At 46.6% G+C, this 20,960-nt stretch overlaps 1 protein-coding gene across 2 annotated transcripts in view; it reads right to left on the minus strand.

The window, feature by feature from the left end:
* Window positions 1-18,972: 18,972 nt before the first annotated feature.
* The window catches only part of LOC144599479 (procollagen-lysine,2-oxoglutarate 5-dioxygenase 2-like), a 121,017-nt gene continuing 119,029 nt past the window's right edge, over window positions 18,973-20,960 (minus strand). For both annotated transcript variants that reach the window (XM_078410433.1, XM_078410432.1), the window contains one exon: window positions 18,973-20,081. In XM_078410433.1, the coding sequence (XP_078266559.1) occupies window positions 19,926-20,081 (156 nt within the window). In that variant the 3' untranslated portion in view covers window positions 18,973-19,925. The remainder of the gene's footprint in view (window positions 20,082-20,960) is intronic.

A 20,960-nucleotide genomic window follows, 5' to 3' on the forward strand; every position in this document is an offset into this window, starting at 1 on the left:
CTCAGTCTCATAATGGCTTCTTCGACTTTCATTGGCACAACTTTGGTCCTCATGTTGATAAACAGCAATAAAAGTTTCCAAAGGTGATGGAAAGACTGGAGGAAAGACGAGGTGCTGAGAGCTCTCTTATACTTGCATTAAGGAGGCAATTAAACACACCTGAGCAATTACAAACACCTGTGAAGCCATGTGTCCCAAACATTATGGTGCCCTGAAATGGGGGGAATATGTATAAACACAGCTGTAATTTTTACATGGTGAAACCAAAATGTATAAAAATACCCTTTAATAAAATCTGACTATGTGCACTTTAACCACGTGATTTTTTTTCTATTACAAATCTCAAATTGCGGAGTACAGAGGCAAATAAATAAATGATGGGTCTTTGTCCCAAACATTATGGAGGGCACTGTACAAGATGGAAACAGACTCTTTGGCTCACCATCAACCTCACAATTACACTAATCCTGCATTCCCATCAGCTCCCTCCAGCCTCGAACAATCACCTAAACACAAGGTGCAATTTACAATGGCTGATTAACCTATTAACTCACATGTCTGAGAATTTTGCCCCTTTGCAGGAATAATGTGGAGAGAGGTTTACCAGTATCCTGCCTGGATTAATAGGCGTTAGCTATAATGAGAGTTTGGACAAACTTGGATTGTTTCCTTTGGAGCGTTGGAGGCTGAGTGCCTGATAGAAGTTTATCAAATTATGAGAGGTACTGAGAGCGTAAGCAGTCAGAACCTTTTTTCTCCCAAGGTGGAAATGTTACAGATTAGACGGCATAACTTTAAGGTGAGAGAGACAAAGTTCAAAGGGAATGTTGGTAGGTGCCTGGAATGTGCTGCCAGGGGGTGGTGGAGGAAGCAGATACAATGGCAATAGGCACCTGAATATGCTGGGATTGGCAGGGTATGGATCACATACAGACAGAGAAGGTCAGTTTAATTAACCATCATGTTTGGCCGAAGGGCCTGTTCCTGTGCTGTTCTATGAGACCCGCACTCACTGGGAGAACATACAAATTTCACACCAGCAGCACCTAAGTGCAGGATTGAACTCAGGTCTCTGTTAATGTGAAGCAGCAACTCTGCCAACTTCACAACCGAGCTGGCCATAAGTGTGTATAGTTGAAGGTACAGAGGATGTCAGCATTTCTCTCTCCTTGAGAGTATTCTGCAGATCAACAGATTGATATGGACAACCTTTTGCATTCTCTTCTTGATACCAAACCCATTTTGAATAAGATATAAAGGCACCATCTGTGGTGGCTCCCAAGGGTCGAGCCATACCACTACCGACCCCTCGGCACGGGAATGGGCCAGTCCAGGGGGGCGGTCCGGTACTACATATATAAGGATAAGGTTTTGGGCGCAAAGCCATTCCGGCAGACTCGACCCGTCTGATAATAAATCAAATGTCCCAAAATACCCGGCTCCTTGCCCTTATTTCGGGCCTCTCTCAACGCGCCACATTGGTGACCTCGACGGTCCATTCATAGTAGGATGGACACACGATCGAAAGCCGACCATCCGTCCAGCTCGCAGGCCGCAGCTGTCGACGCGGTAGCCATCAAGCTCCCGACTTTCTGGACCACCCGGGCACGCGTTTGGTTTTACCAAGCGGAGGCCCAGTTGCGGGGCAACACATCGGATGACACCCGTTTCTTCCACCTGGTGGGAGCCCTTGACCAGGACACGGCCAAAGAGGTCACGGAGTTCCTCCAGGACCCACCGGCCCACGATAAGTATAAAGCCCTTAAGGAGCTGCTGCTCCAAACCTACGGGCTAACCCGAATGGAGCGGGCTGAAAGGCTCCTCCACATGCCAGGCCTCGGTGACCGGCGCCCATCTAGCCTCCTGAAGGAGATGGTCACGCTGCTCGACGGGCACAGACCGTGCCTAATGTTCGAGTATACTTACCTGCACCTGCTGCCGGCCGACATTTGCCTGCAGCTCACCGACGCCTCCTTTGCTGACACCCGGGCCCTCAGCAGGCGCGCGGACGCGCCGTGACGCCCACCAGACGCCACTCCAGAGGCCGTATGAGGGCCCGTACCAGGTGCTGGAGCACGGACAGACAACCTTTGTCTTAGACATGGGGGGCCGGCTGGAGGCAGTGTCAATTGACCGCCTGAAGCCGGCCCACTTAGACATTGACCAACCGGTGCGGGTTGCCCAGCCTCGGCCACGAGGTCGCCCACCTTTGCGGGTCCCACCACCTGTCCCTCCGCCGGCCCCTCTGTCGACCGATTACCATACGCGGTCCGGTCGGGTTGTGCGCCCACCAGTGAGCTTCGTGCCTCCGGTTCTGGGGGGGGGGGTCCTGTGGTGGTTCCCAAGGGTCGGGCCATACCACTACCGACCCTTCGGCACGGGAATGGACCAGTCCAGGGGGGCGGTCTGGTACTACGTATATAAGGAGAAGGTTTTGGGCGCGAAGCCATTCCGGCAGACTCGACCCGTCTGATAACTGAGTAATAAATCAAACGCCCCAAAATACCCGGCTCCTTGCCTTTATTTCGGGCCTCTCTGAATGCGCCACACATCTGTGAAATATCAGTAATTCAGAGAGAAATGTATATTTTTTGAAGTTTATCATCTCAGCCTGCACCCTCTGGTAATCCACAAGAAATTGCAGCGAATTGTGGACACAGTCCAGACTATCACACAAACCAACATCCCTTCCATTGACTCCATTTATACCTCATGCTGCCTTGGCAAGGCCAGCTACATAATAAAGGACGAGTCGCACCCTGGTCACTCCCTCTTCTCCCCTCTCCCATCGGGCAAAAGGTATAGGAGTATGAAAACGCACACTTCCAGATTCAGGAACAGTTTCGTCCCAGCTGTTATCAGGCAACTGAACCATCCTACCACAACCAGAGAACAGTCCTGTACTACTACCTACCTTATCGGGGACATTCGGACGATCTTTGATCAGACTTTACAGGCTTTACGTTGCGTGCTATTCAGTCAGCGTAAAGACTGTACACAATGCAAGCAAATTACTACCTTTGCTACTGACGTCAAAGTATGCTGCTTCCAATAATCCAGTGACCTCTCTGGAGAAGAATTCATTTTGTTCTGACAGGAACAACAACGTTGTTAAACTGGCTAAGTAACTTTGGTGGAATCATTTATTTTATTTTAGAGATACAGCGCAGAAATAGACCCATCAGTTCACCGAGTCCCCGCATATTAACACTATCCAACACACACTAGGGACAATTCACAATTTTACCAAGCCAATTTGCCTACAAACTTGTACACCTTTGGAGTGCGGGAGGAAACTGGAGCTTCTGGGGAAATCCCACGCAGGTCACGGGGAGAACGTACAAACTCCGTACAAACAGCCCCGTAGTCAGAATTGAACCGGGATCTCTGACACTGTAAAGGAGCTGACTGGATAGCATGCAACAAAAAGTTGTACACTGTACCTTGTACAATAAACAAAACTATTTCTGGAAATTTCCAACACCAGTTCAGATTAAAGATCGACACAATATGTAGGAGTAACTCAGTGGGTCAGGCAGCATCTCTGAAGAAAATGAATAGGTGATGTTTCGGGTTGAGACCTTTCTTCAGGCTCGACTCAAAACGTCATCTATTCCTTTTCTCCAGAGATGCTGCCTTACCTGCTGAGTTACCCTGGCTTTTTATGTCTATTTTCAGTTTAAACCAGCATCTGCAGTTCCTTCCTACACCAGCTCAGATTGTCTTGCCTGCTCTGCTATTTTCAATCACTGGGTAATGAAAGCCACTGTTTATTTTTAGAGATTTTAAAAATTCATTAATGAGATCAAGGCATCACTTATTCTTAATCTTTAATTCTCCACTGAGTTGTTAGGGTACTTCAGAGGGCGATGAAGATTCAATCTCATTGACATGCATGGATTCACATGTAATACTGAGCAGTTGGCAGATACACTTCCCCGATTTCTGTTGATAGAATTCCCTTGCAGAGGATATTACAGCAATCTGCTAGTTTCATGATCAGCTTCACTGATATTGGATCTTAATTCCAAATGTATTTAAATGTAATTCCTTGAAGTTAAATGCCCAGTTGCCATGGTAGGAATTGTACTCTGGATTAACAGTCCAGGCCTCTGGCTAGTAATCCAGTAATTTAACTGTAGATAAGTAACAGTATAAGGAACTGTAGATAAGGAACACAAGGAACTACAGATGTTGGTTTACAAAAACGTGCACAAGGTATTGGAGTGACTTCATCGAGCTGCCAGAGCAGGTAGTTGATACAGGGACTATTGCAATGTTTAAGAAACAATTAGACAGGTACATGGATAGGACAAGTGTAGGGGGATATGAGCCAAATGCAGGCAGGTGGGACTAGTGTAGATGAGGCATGTTGGTCGGTGTGGGCAAATTGGTCTGAATAGCCTGTCCCCACGCAGTATGACTCTATAACTCAGCGGGTCATGACTCATAGAGAGGCAGCATCTCTGGGGAACATGGATAGGTGACATCTAACTGTTTTACCACCGTTACCCCAGTGCAAAGTTGGAATAATTCGTTTTTGATAAAAAGGGCATCAAACTTTTGAGGGAAGAGCAAACTGATAGAGCATTTCATCAGGTCGGGCAGCATCTGTGGAGAAAAATGGACAATGGATGTTTCAGTTGAGATCCTTCATCTGGACTGCCGGGGGGTGGGGGATTAGTTAGAGGGTCTCAGAGAACACCCATCAAAACCTCTTTAGTCAGAGGGTGGTGAATCTGTGGAATTCATTGCCACGGATGGCTGTGGAGGCCAAGTTAACGGGTATTTTTAAGGCGGAGATTATCAGATTCTTGATTACTAAGGGGTTATGGGGAGAAGGCAGGAGAATGGAGTTGAGAGGGAAAGATAGATCAGCCATGATTGAATGGTGGAGTAGACTTGATAGGCCAAATAGCATAATTCTACTCCTATGACTCATGAAAACAAACATTAACTACTTGACCTGCTGAGTATTTTCTTCATATTCTGCTTTGATTTTGGATTTCTGGCATTTGCAATTTATGAACCATGTATTGCTCCTCAGACAAAATATCAATGGAGATCGTTGTGAGGGAGGGGTAAAAAGGGATAATTGATTTAGACTAAGGACCCTGAGAAATAGCTGAGGAAGGGGGATAATGAGCTCTCATTATCAACACCCGACCGTGCTCGGCTAGACAAGAACCGCAAGAACAAATGGTAACATTCCAAGGATAAGTGTTAGAAGATAACCACAGAACTAGGGGAAAGGCATGAACTACTCTGTACTGCGCTTGCCTAATAAGATAAATGAATATTACAAAAACGCCCAGCATGACAAGATGTCTCATGTAAATGCACATGCGATGTATGATGTGGGGGGCAACAGGGGTGCCCGATTGGAAGGGGCCCATAGGGGAGGAATTAAAGATGTAACAATTGTAAATTGATGTGAATAAAAAGAAGGGATTTTCCCGACCTCGGTGTGTCTCGAAAGGGGAGGCACCCAACTCTGCAGACTTGCAAATAAAATATACTTGTTTCTCTAGATTTGTCTCGAGCATCGTGATTGTGAGCACTCACATTTGCATCTCACAAGCTTGGGGGCTCGTCCGGGATCGCCACTCCGGCCGGCTGACGGGAGTATACGGAAGAAGGGACGGTGCACCCCGCTGAGTTCAGCGGTCTCAGACTCCTTGCTTGCCGTCAGCGGTTTGAGCGAGTGATACCTGGACCAGAGACTCGAGAAACAAGTGGGAGTAGCAGGAAATCGCGAGGAGCCAAATCGAGTGATTCTTGTGCACAGGACCCGGGTAAGAAAACTGACTATTAAGTACTACTCGGGCGATTACAGCTAAGATCGGAGGGGAATTCCGATCAGGAGGATGGGCAGTAAAAACGGAAAGCCCAAAAGAGCCCCGCATTCCGCCTGATAGTCCGTTGGGGCGAATGCTGAGCCATTGGGGGCAGGGAAAAACCCAGGGATTGGAGAAGACAAAAATGATTCAATTCTGTTATATTGAGTGGCAGAAATGCCCGATCAAAGGAGACTCGGTCTGGTGGCCGAAGTATGGGTCAGATGAGGATTGGGTGCGGCAGGCATTGAATGTATATGTGGATAATAAACCCAACCCGTTGATAGAAGAAACCACGTATGCCGCAGTATGGGAGATGGGATGTAATTTGTTAAAATTAAAAGAAGAGGTTGAACAGCCAGGCCCCTCCTCACCCCCATGGGATTTACCGGAGAACCTACCTCCTCCCTATGTACACCCACCACCCGGAGTGGCGCCCATAGGGGAGGCACTACTTGCGGCGGCGGCGGAAGAGGTGACACCCGGACCCGCTCAGGTGGTAAGGGGAAAAGTCAGGGTAAAACAAGAACCTAATAATGATGTTACTGACGGGGATGACACCGACAGCGAACCACCGGATCCCGGGAGTGAGGGAGAAAAGGAGATAGAAAGGTAGGAGGCGGCTGGGGTAGATGAATTAAAACCCCCGCTACCGGGAGAGGGAGTCAGGAGGTCGGACAGAGTGAGAAAAAGACTGGTAACAATTAGACCCCTAAGGGAGGTACCCATGGGAGGACCCCAAGGGGGAATGGGGTTTGTTAATGTCCCCTTAACTAGTACAGAGGTAAGGAACTTCAAGAAGGAGATGAAAAGCCTCCTTGAAGATCCCTTAGGTCTGGCGGAACAGTCACATCAATTCCTTGGGCCAAACACTTATACATGGGATGAGTTGATGGCCATTATGGGGAATCTCTTCACATCGGAGGAGAGGCAAATGATGAGGGCAGCGGCGATGAAAAAGTGGGAACAGGAGAACCCGCCAGGGCAGCAAACTGCGGCGGCGGAAGATAAATTCCCAGTACAAGTGCCAGATTGGGACAAGGGAACGGCAGCAGGGCGAGGAAATATGAAGGACCTGCAGGAGATAATTATAAAAGGGATAAGAGAGGCAGTACCCAAAGGACAGAACTTTGAACGGGCATTTGAAAATGGACAGCAGAAAGACGAGGCCCCGACAGCGTTCCTTCAAAGACTCAGGAAAAACATGCAACAGTATTCCAGAATAGATCCGGACTCAGAGGCAGGACAACAACTGCTCAGGGCCAATTTCGTGACCAAATCCTGGCCTGATGTGGGAAAGAAGTTAGAAAAGGTGGATGATTGGAATGAGAGACCACTACCTCAGTTGCTTACGGAGGCCCAGAAAGTGTACGTGCGGAGGGATGAGGAGAAACAGAAGGGAAAGGCAAAGATTATGTTGCAGGCAGTAAAGCAAGTAGTAGACAAGGAACAGGGAAGTACAGGACAGCGGGGGAGTTACGCCCAAGGCAGAGGGAGAGGAGGCGGCAGAGGCCGCGGAAGAGGGGGATATGGAGAAGGATACGGCAGGGGCTGGGGAAACACGGGTACGGGACAAGGTTGGAGGACAGGGCCTTCAAGATGTTATTTTTGTAATAAGGAAGGACACTTCAAAAGGGAGTGCCCTGAGCTTGTAGCGGAGTCCCGCACGTACAGTATGATGGAAAATGAATAGGGGGGTCAGGGGTTCTTGTCCTTGGGGTCGAGGGACTATAGAAGGGAGCCCCTGGTAAATTTAAAAATAGGACCCCAAGGAGAAGATACGTTGTTCATGGTAGATTCAGGAGCGGAGCGATCAAGTGTGACCAAAGTACCAACAGGTACGGAGGCAGGACAAGGGAGAGTAAAAATTACCGGGGTAGGGGGAACTGTGATGGTAGCTCCCGAGATAGGAGGAGTGAATGTAAGGTATGGAAACCGGGAGGCGGTAGAGGACCTGATCTAAGTACCCCAGGCTGGCGTAAATTTAATGGGCAGAGATTTACAAATACAATTGGGAATAGGCACAGCACCGGTAGAGGGAAGGGTAGTGGTCCAGTTGTATACTCTAAGGAAGGAGGACGAGCAAAGAATTAATGACCAAGTATGGGCCAAGAAAGGAAACCGAGGAGGTTTGCAAATACCCCCTCTACAGATAGCATTAAAGGACGGTGCAGACATAGTACGAGTAAGACAGTACCCCATTTCGACCGAGGGACGAAAAGGCTTACAACCAACCGATCATTGAGAATTTATTGAAGGACGGGGTATTGGAACCATGTATGTCCCCATACAATACTCTGATCCTACCCGTCAGAAAGACCGACGGAACGTTTAGACTCGTACAGGACTTGAGGGAATTGAACAAGGTAGTCCGGGCCCGACACCCGGTAGTACCTCTAACCCTTACACCATCATGGGACGGATACCCCCAGGCCACAAATGGTTTAGTGTGGTAGATTTAAAGGACGCTTTCTGGAGTTGTCCGCTGGCAACCGAAAGTAGAGACTTATTCGCCTTTGAGTGGGAGAACCCTAACACCGGGCGGAAACAACAAATCTGGTGGACGGTGCTCCCTCAAGGTTTTACAGAATCACCAAATTTATTTGGCCAGATTTTAGAGCAGGTACTAGAGGATTTCCCAGGTCACGGGGAAACGCAACTATTACAATAGGTAGATGACCTTCTCTTGTCAGGAGAGAGAGAGAGAAGGAGAAATAAGGGACGCCACGATAGCTTTGTTAAACTTCTTGGGGGAGAAAGGGTTAAGGGTGTCCCGTAACAAGCTTCAGTTTGTGAAACAAGAGGTAAAATACCTAGCACACCTGATAAGCGGAGGAAAGAGACGAATAAACCCCGAAAGGATAGCTGGAATTATGGGAGTACCACTCCCGAGGAATAAGAAAGAGATCCGAAAATTCCTGGGATTGATAGGATACTGTAGACTATGGATAGATGATTACGCCCGACAGGTGAAATTCCTGTACGATAGATTGGGAGTCCACCCTTTCATACTCACTCAGAAATCTAACAGATGGTTAACGGACTCTAGAATTTTAAAGTATGAGGCCATCCTGATTGAAAAAGACGATTTGACTATAATTACGGATAAGAACCTTAACCCGTCCCAATTCCTGTATCCAGCAGAAAAATACAGGGCGATGAGGGAGAAGACCCAGTACGTTGCTGTAGTGAAATAATAGATTTACAGACAAAAAGTAGAGAAGACTTGGAAGAACAACCTCTGGCTGAGGGCAGCCGGTGGTTTATAGACGGGTCCTCCAGATGTATAGATGGAAAAAGACATAGTGGATATGGTATAGTGAATGGGGAAACTATGGAGGAAATTGAAAGCGGCAGGCTGTCTGGTAGTTGGTCAGCCCAATCTTGTGAATTATACGCATTAATGAGAGCTTTGGAACTATTGGAGGGAAAGGAAGGAACAGTGTATACCGACTCAAAATACGCCTTTGGGGTAGTACACACCTTTGGGAAGATCTGGAAAGAGCGAGGAATGATAACAGCTCGGGGGGGAAAGAATTAGCACATGAGCAATTGATAGGGCAGACACTGGAGGCCTTGCAGGAACCAGAACGGGTAGCCATAGCACATGTGGCAGGGCATCAGAAGGGTAACACCCTGGAAGCCCGAGGAAATAGGGCAGCGGATGAGGTGGCAAAGAGAGCGGCCACAGATCAGACGGTAGAAATGATGTCACTGATACCTTTAACGGAACCAGAGGAAAAGATACCTATTTTTGGTGAAAAAGAACAGGAACACATGAGAGAAATGGGAGCCCGGCGTACCCCAAATGGGAAATGGTGGGCACCGGATGGAAAGCAGCTATTGAACAAAAAAATTATAAGGGAGTTATTAGGGAGGCTGCATGGGCAAAGCCATTGGGGGACCCAAGCCCTCTGTGATACCCTCCTCAGGACCTACGCTTGCCGTGGGATGTATACCATGGCCAAACAAGTCATAGGGGGTTGTGTAATATGTCAGCGAATCAACAAGAAAATCATGAGAGTAGTCCCAGGAGGAGGACAACCATTGGCAATAAGGCCCTTCCAAAGAATACAGATAGACTTCACCGAGTTGCCCCGGCTACAAAGATGGAAATACCTGTTAGTGGTAGTGGACCATTTCACTAGATGGGTAGAGGCATTCCCTACAGCAACTGCCACCTCACAGTCGGTAGCCAAGGTATTATTGGAGCAAATTATACCCAGATATGGGATTGTGGAAACAATAGACTCGGATAGAGGGACCCATTTTGCCTCCAAAACACATAAAATGATATGTGAAGCATGTGAAGCATCCCCAGAGTTCCAGAAAGGTGGAAAAAATGAATGGCACCTTGAAGACCCAAATCACCAAGTTAATAGAGGAAACGAGACTCCCCTGGACTAAGTGCCTTCCGATAGCCTTGTTAAGAATCCGAACGGCACCTCTGAAAGACATAGGGGTATCACCATATGAAATGTTATTCGGGCTCCCGTACTTAGGAAAGATAGAAGGGGTCCCAACAATACCAGGGAACGACGTGTTCCTAAGGAACTATTTACTGGCAGTATCCCAATCTCTTGCAGAACTAAAAACTAAAGGATTACTGGCCCAGAGCCCGCCACTGGATTTTCCGATTCACTCAGTCAAGGCTGGAGACTGGGTACTAATAAAAACGTGGAAGGAAGAAAAGTTGCAACCTAGGTGGACTGGACCCTACCTTGTGTTATTAACCACCGAGACAGTAGTACGAACAAAAGAAAAAGGGTGGACACACGCAAGTCGATTTAAGGGTCCCGTGGAGGCCCCACCAGACAATATCAGCCCGTGGACGGTACGTGGCGGAAAGGAGCCATTGACTTTGGTATTCACCAAGACCCCGCACAGAAAATGAAGACTTCGTGCTGGTGGATCGGGTGCTGGGTGGTTACCCAGCTTGTGAGTAATGTAGCATGTATAAAAATCACTATACCACAGAATAGAAGGGCCACCACCATCCCATTTGATGTATGTAAAGGAAAATGGTGGTGTGGTTATAGGATGTATGTATGCACCCATCCCTGTAAAAATTGGCGCGAGGTATTCACTTCATCCAGAGAGGGGTGGCATAAGCCCACCTATCAAACTGATAGGTGGAGAGTATATCAAAACCCAAACGAGGGATTGCCAGGACGTGTATATGTAAGCATACAGAGGGTTTGAATGAAGGAAAGTGGTAGGTATTGTATATGTGCAGATAAAACAGGGAAGGACGCATGCCTGAGGTTTGAAATAGAGGTAGAACGGGACGGATATGTGGTAAAATATGAGGATGAGGGGGAAATGTTCCGGATAGATGACAGTCAGAATAGGGATCCCTGGGCAACCCCAGCACCACCGGTAGTCAGCAATGTCACCACGGAATATGAGCCTAAGGATTTAAATATAATGATAGTAACAGGAGAAATAGAATTAATGCAATTGTATGGGGAGGGAATACCAACAGGGGGAAAGGGAACCAACACCTGGCTTACCTGGATGATGTACACGGCCAGAAGTATGCAACAAACCAATTGCTACGCCTGCGCCGGAGCTAAGCCTCAGCTGGTCCCAGTACCATTTTCCTTTGAATTGGAATAGGACACCTGGGGCTATGTCATGTATACTACAACTATTCACGAATCCCATACTACCAAAGAATGAGACCTGCCAGAGCTACCATTACCTATTCCCGGCTAGCAACAACAACACGAAGGGCCGAAAGAAAGACCCTCGACCTCCCCCATTCACCATTCCCCTCGGGGAGGAGGGATTTGAGTGCTATACAAGATATAACCCAGATGGACAGGAAATGGGGGAGGTGCTCAACTGCAATCAGACGTAGAACATAACAGCTGAGGAACAGGGGTCACTGTTCAGTAGTTCCTGGCTGAGAAAGCAGATAGTCAGTAGAGCCGATGTCTGGTGGTGGTGCGGAGAAAATACCCTGTGGCCCCGGCTACCAGGGTCATGGACGGGAACCTGTACCCTTCCACAACTGATGATGCCCTTCACCATAGCAGTAGAACATGCGGTCGAACTCAATGAAAGAGGCTGACGACAAAGGAGAGAGGTGAGAGGATCATTCCACACACATCTATATAGATGCAATAGGGGTGCCAAGAGGGGTACCCGATGAATTCAAAGCCAGAAACCAGATAGCTGCGGGCTTTGAGTCCATACTCTTCTGGTGGTCCACAATTAATAAAAATGTGGACTGGATCAACTACCTATACTACAATCAACAACGCTTTATAAATTACACTCGAGATGCGGTTGAAGGATTAGCGGAACAACTGACAGCTACCAGCCTAATGGCCTGGCAAAATCGCATGGCCTTGGACATGCTACTGGCTGAGAAAGGGGGGGTGTGTGTAATGTTTGGGGAACAACGTTGCACCTTCTTCCCCAACAACACTGCTCCTGATGGGTCCGTGTCAAGGGCCCTAGCAAGTCTCACCTCCCTGTCTATCGAATTGGCCGAGAACTCTGGAGTAGACACCTCATGGACCGGGTTTCTAGACTCCTGGTTTGGGAAATGGAAGCACATCTTTACATCAGCCCTAACATCAGTGGTAGTTATGATGGGGTTGCTGTGTCTATTCGGATGTTGTATCATTCCCTGCATACGGGGGTTGTCTCAGCGATTGATAGAGACAGCCCTGACAAAGAACGACATCGCCATGATGGCCTTTAGAACACAGTATGGCCAGCAGGAGGAATATAGAGAGGCGAAGACTCTGCTGCTAGCACTAGAAAAGGAGGAAATAGTATAAATCAAAGTAGCGTGGCATAAGAAAAAGGGTGGATTGTGAGGGAGGGGTAAAAATGGATAATTGATTTAGACTAAGGACCCTGAGAAATAGCTGAGGAAGGGGGATAATGAGCTTTCATTATCAACACCCGACCGTGCTCGGCTAGACAAGAACCGCAAGAACAAATGGTAACATTCCAAGGATAAGTGTTAGAAGATAACCACAGAACTAGGGGAAAGGCATGAACTACTCTGTACTGCGCTTGCCTAATAAGATAAATGAATATTACAAAAACGGCCAGCATGACAAGATGTCTCATTTAAATGCACATGCGATGTATGATGTGGGGGGCAACAGGGGTGGTGCCGGTAGATTGTGCACCTCAGTGCTCCGATTGGAAGGAGCCCATAGGGGAGGAATTAAAGATGTAACAATTGTAAATTGATGTGAATAAAAAGAAGGGATTTTCCCGACCTCGGTGTGTCTCGAAAGGGGAGGCACCCAACTCTGCAGACTTGCAAATAAAATATACTTGTTTCTCTAGATTTGTCTCGAGCATCGTGATTGTGAGCACTCACATTTGCATCTCACATCGTCAATAATTCTTTTGAACTATTTAATAACCAGAAGCAAGGCTTTCTTTCTTTCACTCCAATACCAATCATTGCACCTTAGAAATGTGAGCAAACACTTGTGCCATTGGGATCCCTGGAAAAAGATGCCCTATCAATTCCACAGAGAAACCTGCAGTTAGATAATCTGCAGTCAATCTTTTGATGGCAGACCTAATGGTTATGGCATTGATGGAACCCAGTTACCCAATCCTGACTGCATTATTTAGTTCATGTTCACAAAGCTATTTACAATAACAAATGTTGTTAAACACACATCTGACATAAGAACGTAAGAAATATGAACAGTAATGGCTCATGTAGTCACTGTCATTCACCCAGATCGCAGCTGATCCAGTCGGTCTCAGCTCCACTTTTGTGCCTTTTCCCCATTACCATGAACTCCTCTATAGACAAAAATCTGTCCATCTTGGCCATTAATATATTAGGTGATTCAGCATCACAGTAATCATTGGGAGAATGTTCCAAAAATTCTGGAGGGTCCATCTCCAGGGATGCTGCATGACCTGCTGAGCTACTCCAGGACTTTGTGTCCTTTTCTACTCCAAGAAATTCACAGCTTGATTGCAGAAAATTGTGCAGGTAAATGGGATGAGAATATAAAAGTACAATGGTCTGCATGGACATGGTGGACTGAAGGATCTTTTTCTATGACTCTCAATCACTTCTCTGCATCACTGTCTTAATCAGTGATGTTTGAAGATGTATTCCAAAATAGTGTCTTGCAACTTGATTGTCGCTCAATAGACAATAGACAAATAAACAATAGATGGAGTAGGCCATTCGGCCCTTCAAGCCAGCATTGGCATTCAATGTGATCATGGCTGATCATTCACAATCAGTAACCCGTTCCTGCCTTCTCCCCATACCCCCTGACTCCGTTATCTTTAAGAGCTCTATCTAGCTCTCTCTTGAAAGTCAAGTCAAGTCAAGTCAATTTTATTTGTATAGCACATTTAAAAACAACCCACGTTGACCAAAGTGCTGTACATCTGCTAAGGTACTAATTTAAAAAAAAAAGAAACATACAGTAGCACGCAAACAGTTCACAGCGCCTCCTCAATGAGCCTCAAACGCTAGGGAGTAGAAATAGGTTTTGAGCCTGGACTTAAAGGAGTCGATGGAGGGGGCAGTTCTGATGGGGAGAGGGATGCTGTTCCACAATCTAGGAGCTGCAACCGCAAAAGTGCGGTCACCCCTGAGCTTAAGCCTAGACCGCGGGATAGTGAGTAGCCCCAAGTCGGCCGACCTGAGGGACCTGGAGTTAGGGAGGTGGGTTAGAAGATTTTTGATGTAGGGGGGGGGAATGTCCATTTAGGGCTTTATACGTGAATAGGAGGAGCTTGAAGTTGATTCTGTACCGTACAGGGAGCCAGTGGGGAGAGGCCAGAATCGGGGTGATGTGGTCCCTTTTACGGGTACCGGTCAGGAGTCTCGCTGCGGCGTTTTGGACCAGTTGCAGGCGGGACAGGGAAGATTGGCTGATCCCAGTGTATAGGGAGTTGCAGTAGTCTAGGCAGGAGGAAATGAAAGCGTGAATGATTTTTTCTGTGTCGTCGAATTGGAGGAAAGGTTTGATTTTAGCTATGGTTCGAAGTTGGAAGAAGCTGGCTTTTACCACAGCGTTGACTTGCTTATCAAATTTTAATGCAGAGTCAAATATCATGCCGAGGTTTTTGACATGCGGTTTGACTAGGCAGAATAGACTTCCAAGACTGCCTGTTATCGACTTGATGGAGTCGGGGGGGCCGAATAGGATGACCTCAGACTTGCTCTCATTTAATTGGAGGAAGTTCTGTGCCATCCAACATTTTATGTCCTCAAGGCAGTGCAAGAGGCTGTTTAAATTTGACTGGTTGTTGGGTTTCAGGGGGAGGTAAAGCTGAGTGTCATCGGCATAGCAGTGGAAAGAAATGCCGTGCCTTTGAATGATTTGGCCAAGGGGGAGCATGTATAGAGAGAAGAGAATGGGGCCTAGGAGAAAGCATCCAGACAATTGGCTCCACTGCCTTCTGAGGCAGAGAATTCCACAAATTTACAACTCTCTGACTGAAAGGTTTTTCCTCATCTCCGTTCTAAATGGCCTACCCTGTACAGGGCCCTGTACAACTGCAGAAGGACCTCTTTGCTCCTATACTCAACTCCTCTTGTCATAAAGGCCAACATGCCATTAACTTTCTTCACTGCCTGCTGTACCTGCATGCTAACTTTAAGTGGCTGATGAACAAGGACACCCAGATCTCTTTTTGTACTTCCCCATTTCCTAAATTGACACCATTCAGATAATAATCTGCCTTCCTGTTCTTACCACCAAAGTGGATAACCTCACATTTATCCACATTAAACTGCATCTGCCATGCATTTCTCAAGTAGATATGTTTAATTACACAAATGCCACAATAATATTATCAAGTATTCCCTATGGCTTCACGTTTCCCAAGCCACCAACTGTGTTTCTTGGGACTGACACCATGTTAATGCTGCAAAATTCACCAGTGGTCTGAAAATGGTTGACTTGTGTCATTCATTCCATTCCCCCCACAGATGTGGCAGAGGACAACATTTTTCAAAATAAATAAAATATCAGTAAAAGAGATGTCACTTCTAATTCTCCCTAAAATATAATAAAGAAGATGTACTGCATTTTGGGCAGAGAAATATCCTTAAAGTAATATGGGAGTTTGGGGAAAAGAACTAGTTAAATAAGTGGGGTGACTGTTCAATAAAGTACAATGCTCCTAGCTTCAACTGAGTACAGATGCCACAGCAGTAGAAAACCCACGGCTTGTTTAGGCTGTACTCTTGAAGCTCCAGCAACTCACCATTATTCTCCATAATGTATAACCAGAATGTATTAATACAGGCTGTGTGACAGGGATTTAATTTCCAATTCTGAGATTGGCCATAAGTCACTTATGCAATGTGAGTTTTCGACCCGTGGGAATAAATGAATGAATAAATAAAAACAAGAGGACTGACTAACATGAGAAATTTTCTGTCTTTGTGCTGAGAAATTAAGCCCTTTGAAGGTCCCCACAAAAGTAAATTAAATCGGTAAAGCTGAAAATTCAATTTAAGATATAAATGTACTTTGAAAGGAAATTTATAACTTGCTTTTGAATAAGGATAGTGGTTGAATGTGGTCACATCTTACTCAACTAACTTTGAGGTGAGGGGGGAGAGATTTAATAGGAACCTGAGGGGTAACCTTTTTGCACAGAGGGTGGAAGGTCTATGGAACGAGCTGACAGAGAAGGTAGTTCAGGCAGGTAGCATTGCAACATTTAAGAGACATTTGGACAGGTACCTGCATAGAACAGGTTTCGAGGGATATGGGGCAAACACAGGCAGGTGGGACCAGTATAGATGAGACATGTTGGTCGGTGTGGGGAAGTTGGGCCAAAGGGGCTTTTTCCATGCTGTATGAATCTATCTATCTATATATTACTAAAACACTCATCTTGTTTGTTTCATCCTTCCTTATTTTTGTGCCCCCGTCACACGATAGCGCGACAATTTTACGACCACCTTATCACTATTGTCCTGGGGTCACCTTAATGCAAGTTTTATTCAAATTGGTCTTATATTTTTAAAGTTAGAGATATTTAAAAATTAAAAAATGACCTTTTCCAAGTCCCTGGCCGTCAGACGCATTTGACGTCACAATGGGACCCCCCCCCCGAGTAACAAGAGTGGCGGCCAATGAGGGGGGGCACGATAATCACCGGGGGCAGGATCAACCAGAGTGACAGAAGTGGCGGCCAATGAGGGGGGTGGGGTTCCAGGCCGATGAGCTGCCGCTCAACCACTCCATCCTCCCCGACCCCCACCCTCTCATCTGCTCCCCCCTGCCGGGAGGACGACCCGCATTTTCGACGTCAGTCCGCGTGGGGCGACCTACGATATTTCGCAAACAGCAGTGACCCGTAGTGAGCTACAGCTCGCTTCCGGCCACGTAAGGGGGAATGGAGTTGTTGAGTAGGTGAGGGGGGCGTGGGGGGGAGATAAGGGGATAGAGTTGGGTGAGTGGGTGAGAGAGGGGGGTGGTGAGGAGAGGGGGGTAAGGGGGGGTTGAGGGGGGATGGAGTGGGTGAGGGGAGTTCAGGGGGGATGGAGTGGATGAATGGAGTGGGTGAGCGGGGGGAGGAGGGGAAGGGGAGGCTGCTAGACCAATGCAGGAGAGGTTTGGGGTGTTGAAGGGGGATGGAGTGGGTAAGGGAGGGGGCGGTGAGGGGAGGGGGGTGATAAAGGGGGTTGAGGAGGGATGGAGTGGGTGAGTGCGTGAGGGGGGGGATCGAGTGCATGTGGGGGAGGGGAGGATAAGGGGGGTTCAGGGGGAATTGAGTGGGTGGGGGGGAGGATGGGGGGGATGGAGTGGGTGAGTGTGGGGGGGAGGGGGAGGGGAGAGTGCTGGACCAATGCAGGAGAGGTTTGAGGCCAATGAGGGGGCTGCTGAGCCCACGAGCTGACGCTAACTTTAATAGATGTGCTCCCCCCCCCCCCCCCCGCCCCCGCCAGGAGGACAGGCCCGGTGTGCCCTGCACCTGACCTTCCTCCCATGGTGCAGCGCAGCGGCAGAGGGTCCAACAAGATGGCCGTCGCGCTTCAGGAGGGGCTTCGGGTCCTTGGCTGGCAGCACGGGGCAGAGGTGAGTGGCACCCTCTCCCCTTCACTGTCCCCCCTTGCCTGCACACGGCCCCGGGGCACAAGGGACAAAATGGTGTCAGATTCTCCAATTTTAAGTAATACCTTCCCTATCCCCTCTTTCCTGTAACTCCCTATACCCTGATGCCCACCCATTCCTCCCACTATGTAGCCCCTCTCCCCCCACACCCCATCCCCTTTTACCCATATACCTCCCTCCGTCTTTATATTGTTCTCCTTTTCTCTCATTTGACATTCTTTTGTCTTTTTCATTTAGACGTTATCACATACCCCACAGACTAAGGGCACTGTCTGTATGGAGTTTGCACATTTCCCCCTGTGACAGCGTGGGTTTTCTCCGGGTTCCTCCCGCACTCTAAAGACGTATTGGTGTGTAGGTTAATTGGATTTGCAAATGCTCCCTAGTGTGTGTAGGTTAGTGTACGGGGTGATCACTCGTCAGTGCGGACGGCGGGCCGAAGGGCCTGTTTTTACGCTGCATCTCTAACGTCGTCTAAATCATCAGGAGGAGGCGCTTCTTGACTGATGGAGAGGACTTCATCTTTGGACTGGGATTGTGAGTGTGCTGAGAGACATAAAGAGACAGGATACTCTTTGATGCTAGAAGTGCAGAAGAGCCAAAAGAATGTGGGATGACTTTTCTTGAGAATTATTTTTGGATCAATGGATGGACTTTTGAACCGTGGACACGTATGATGTTAAGGGTTATTGACAACTCATACATTCACTATCAGCGGGGTTCCCCATCAGTAGTTGAGATATGAAAATGGATTAATTCAATAGGACAAACTGTTTTCTTCTTGTTACTACTAATTGTGCAATAAAACACGTTTCAAAAACATATTGACTGGATCAGAACCTTATTGCAACAAACCAGCGTTTTGGAACAGTTGGTCAAAGCACCTATTTCCATGCTGCTTGGCTCCATAAAAGCATTGTGAACATCTGCCAGCTATGCTGACAGCTCTGTGTATAGTCACACATTTACAGGACAGAAAATTGCACTGCCCATATGCCCACTTGTTGCTTGAAGAACTTTGATTCATTCAATTATACAACCAAATCTACCTTTACAAAACATTATTTTTATTTAAATTTAAAACAGTTGGCAGAATAAGTTAACTTTAGCCTACTCGTCCCAGGCAGGTCACATACAGTACACTGATAGATTTGTTGTGATTATCAGTCTCTCACCAGATAACAGAAAATAAACTTGCCAGATATTTATTTTGTTCATCAGGACAATGGTTTGCATGCGCATTAGCAAAAGATCAAAAGTGAAGGAAATGAAAAGTCATTTATTTCTTAAAGTTTGGTGTTGCTGAATTAGTTGTGCAAAATCCTTCATTTGAAGAATAAAAGCAGCTTGCAAAAAGAGAAAGCAGCTTAAAGTGACTAGATTGAGCACTAGTTACTGGGTGGGGGAGGGAATAGTATATAGGCGAGGTGTTTGTCTTTCTGTGGCTACATGTCATCAACTGCCTTATTTACGTAGGATGATGGTTGATTTAAGTTTGCTTATTCCTTTAATCACAGTGGTGAAGGGGCTGCTTCATTGCGCACAATTGGTCCGAGTGAAAACTCTTTGCATCCCATGCATAACCTACTTCTAGGGGTACAAATCTAGCAAAGCAAAGGCGATAAAAGATTCCAAACAGACTAAATCTGCCCATTGCAGGTGTGGCATCTGAATCATCTTAACATAAGATTCTAATATAACACTGGCCCAAAGGACCCTGACAAGAGACCTTCCGCAGTTCCACAGCAAGAGGCACTCGTAACCAGTACAATAAAACTTTCTGCCAAGCATCTCTCTTTACTGATACTTGCCTTCAACGCAAATAAACATTTAACTTTAATAGAAATCTGTGTTTTTAAATAATACTAATTTCTGGGTCATCACGAAAAATTCAAGCATCTGTTTTAAAACTATCTGATGAACTGGAGGTTGGGAGTTTCAAGAGGGAAGCCTATAGTCATACTGTGTGTGTTCATCAGGGTGCAAGGACATTGGTGCTCTATGGATCAACAAAAGATACTGCGATGTATCTTGTCCCATTTGTAGTTGGGAGCCCCTCATGCAGATGTGTTAATCTTCCTGGATGCATGAAACTCCATCCTTTCTTGGGCGACTCAATGGCACAATTATATCGATGGAATTTGCAGCCTCCACCCTGGAACGAAACACAAGTTAATTTTTTTCCATAAAGATAGACACAAAATGCTGGAGTAACTCAGCGGGTCAGGCAGCTTCCCTGGAGAAAAGGAATACGTGACTTTTCAGGACTGAGAGTCAGGGAGGGGGAAACTAGGCATGGGAAGGTACAGAACAATGCAGAACCCGCATTGATAACTCAGGAAAGGTCGAGCCCACAATGGTCCATTGTTGGCTGGGGACAAGATGATAACAAAATTAGCAAGAGGACTAGGGTGGGGGAGGGACAGAGAGAGAGAGGGAAATCAAGGATTGTTTTTTCCTCATGTTTTCCAACAATTCCACCCTCTTTGAAGACCCAGAAAAGTGTCATTTCTGGTATATACATCTTAAGAACTTGGCACCACGTGTCAGCCTTTTAATTTAAACTAAACAATAAGGCCCATTGTTTGGTGAGTATAATACTTGGACTATATGTATATTTTATGGCTTTTAAAAAGCATTTCAATGTGCATATATACCTTTTAAGTGGATCAGCTTTGTTGCCTATACAAACTGGCTGGATAAAGGTGGATTAGCTGTAGTTGACAGGAGAATTAGTTCCTACAATAAGTCTTATTGTATTATCCAGCCATTCTGCTCTACAGAGATGTAATCTAATTTCTACGATAATAGCTGAAGGTGTACAGATGATGTTAATTACCAGATCCCTGGCAAAAATTCAAGATTCTTTCACCATTTCCTTTCATATGACTAATCATAGATTGATTGCCAATTTGTCAGTGAACAATGCTTTCTTAGATGAGACCATCACCTCTGCTATTGTCTTGTCATTTCATGCTAAACAGGATACTGAATTGATTCCAGGAAATTTTAAGCTAATATTTTCTTTCAAGAG

This window comes from Rhinoraja longicauda, chromosome 13 (assembly GCF_053455715.1).
Source record: "Rhinoraja longicauda isolate Sanriku21f chromosome 13, sRhiLon1.1, whole genome shotgun sequence".
Classification (NCBI taxonomy): domain Eukaryota; kingdom Metazoa; phylum Chordata; class Chondrichthyes; order Rajiformes; family Arhynchobatidae; genus Rhinoraja; species Rhinoraja longicauda.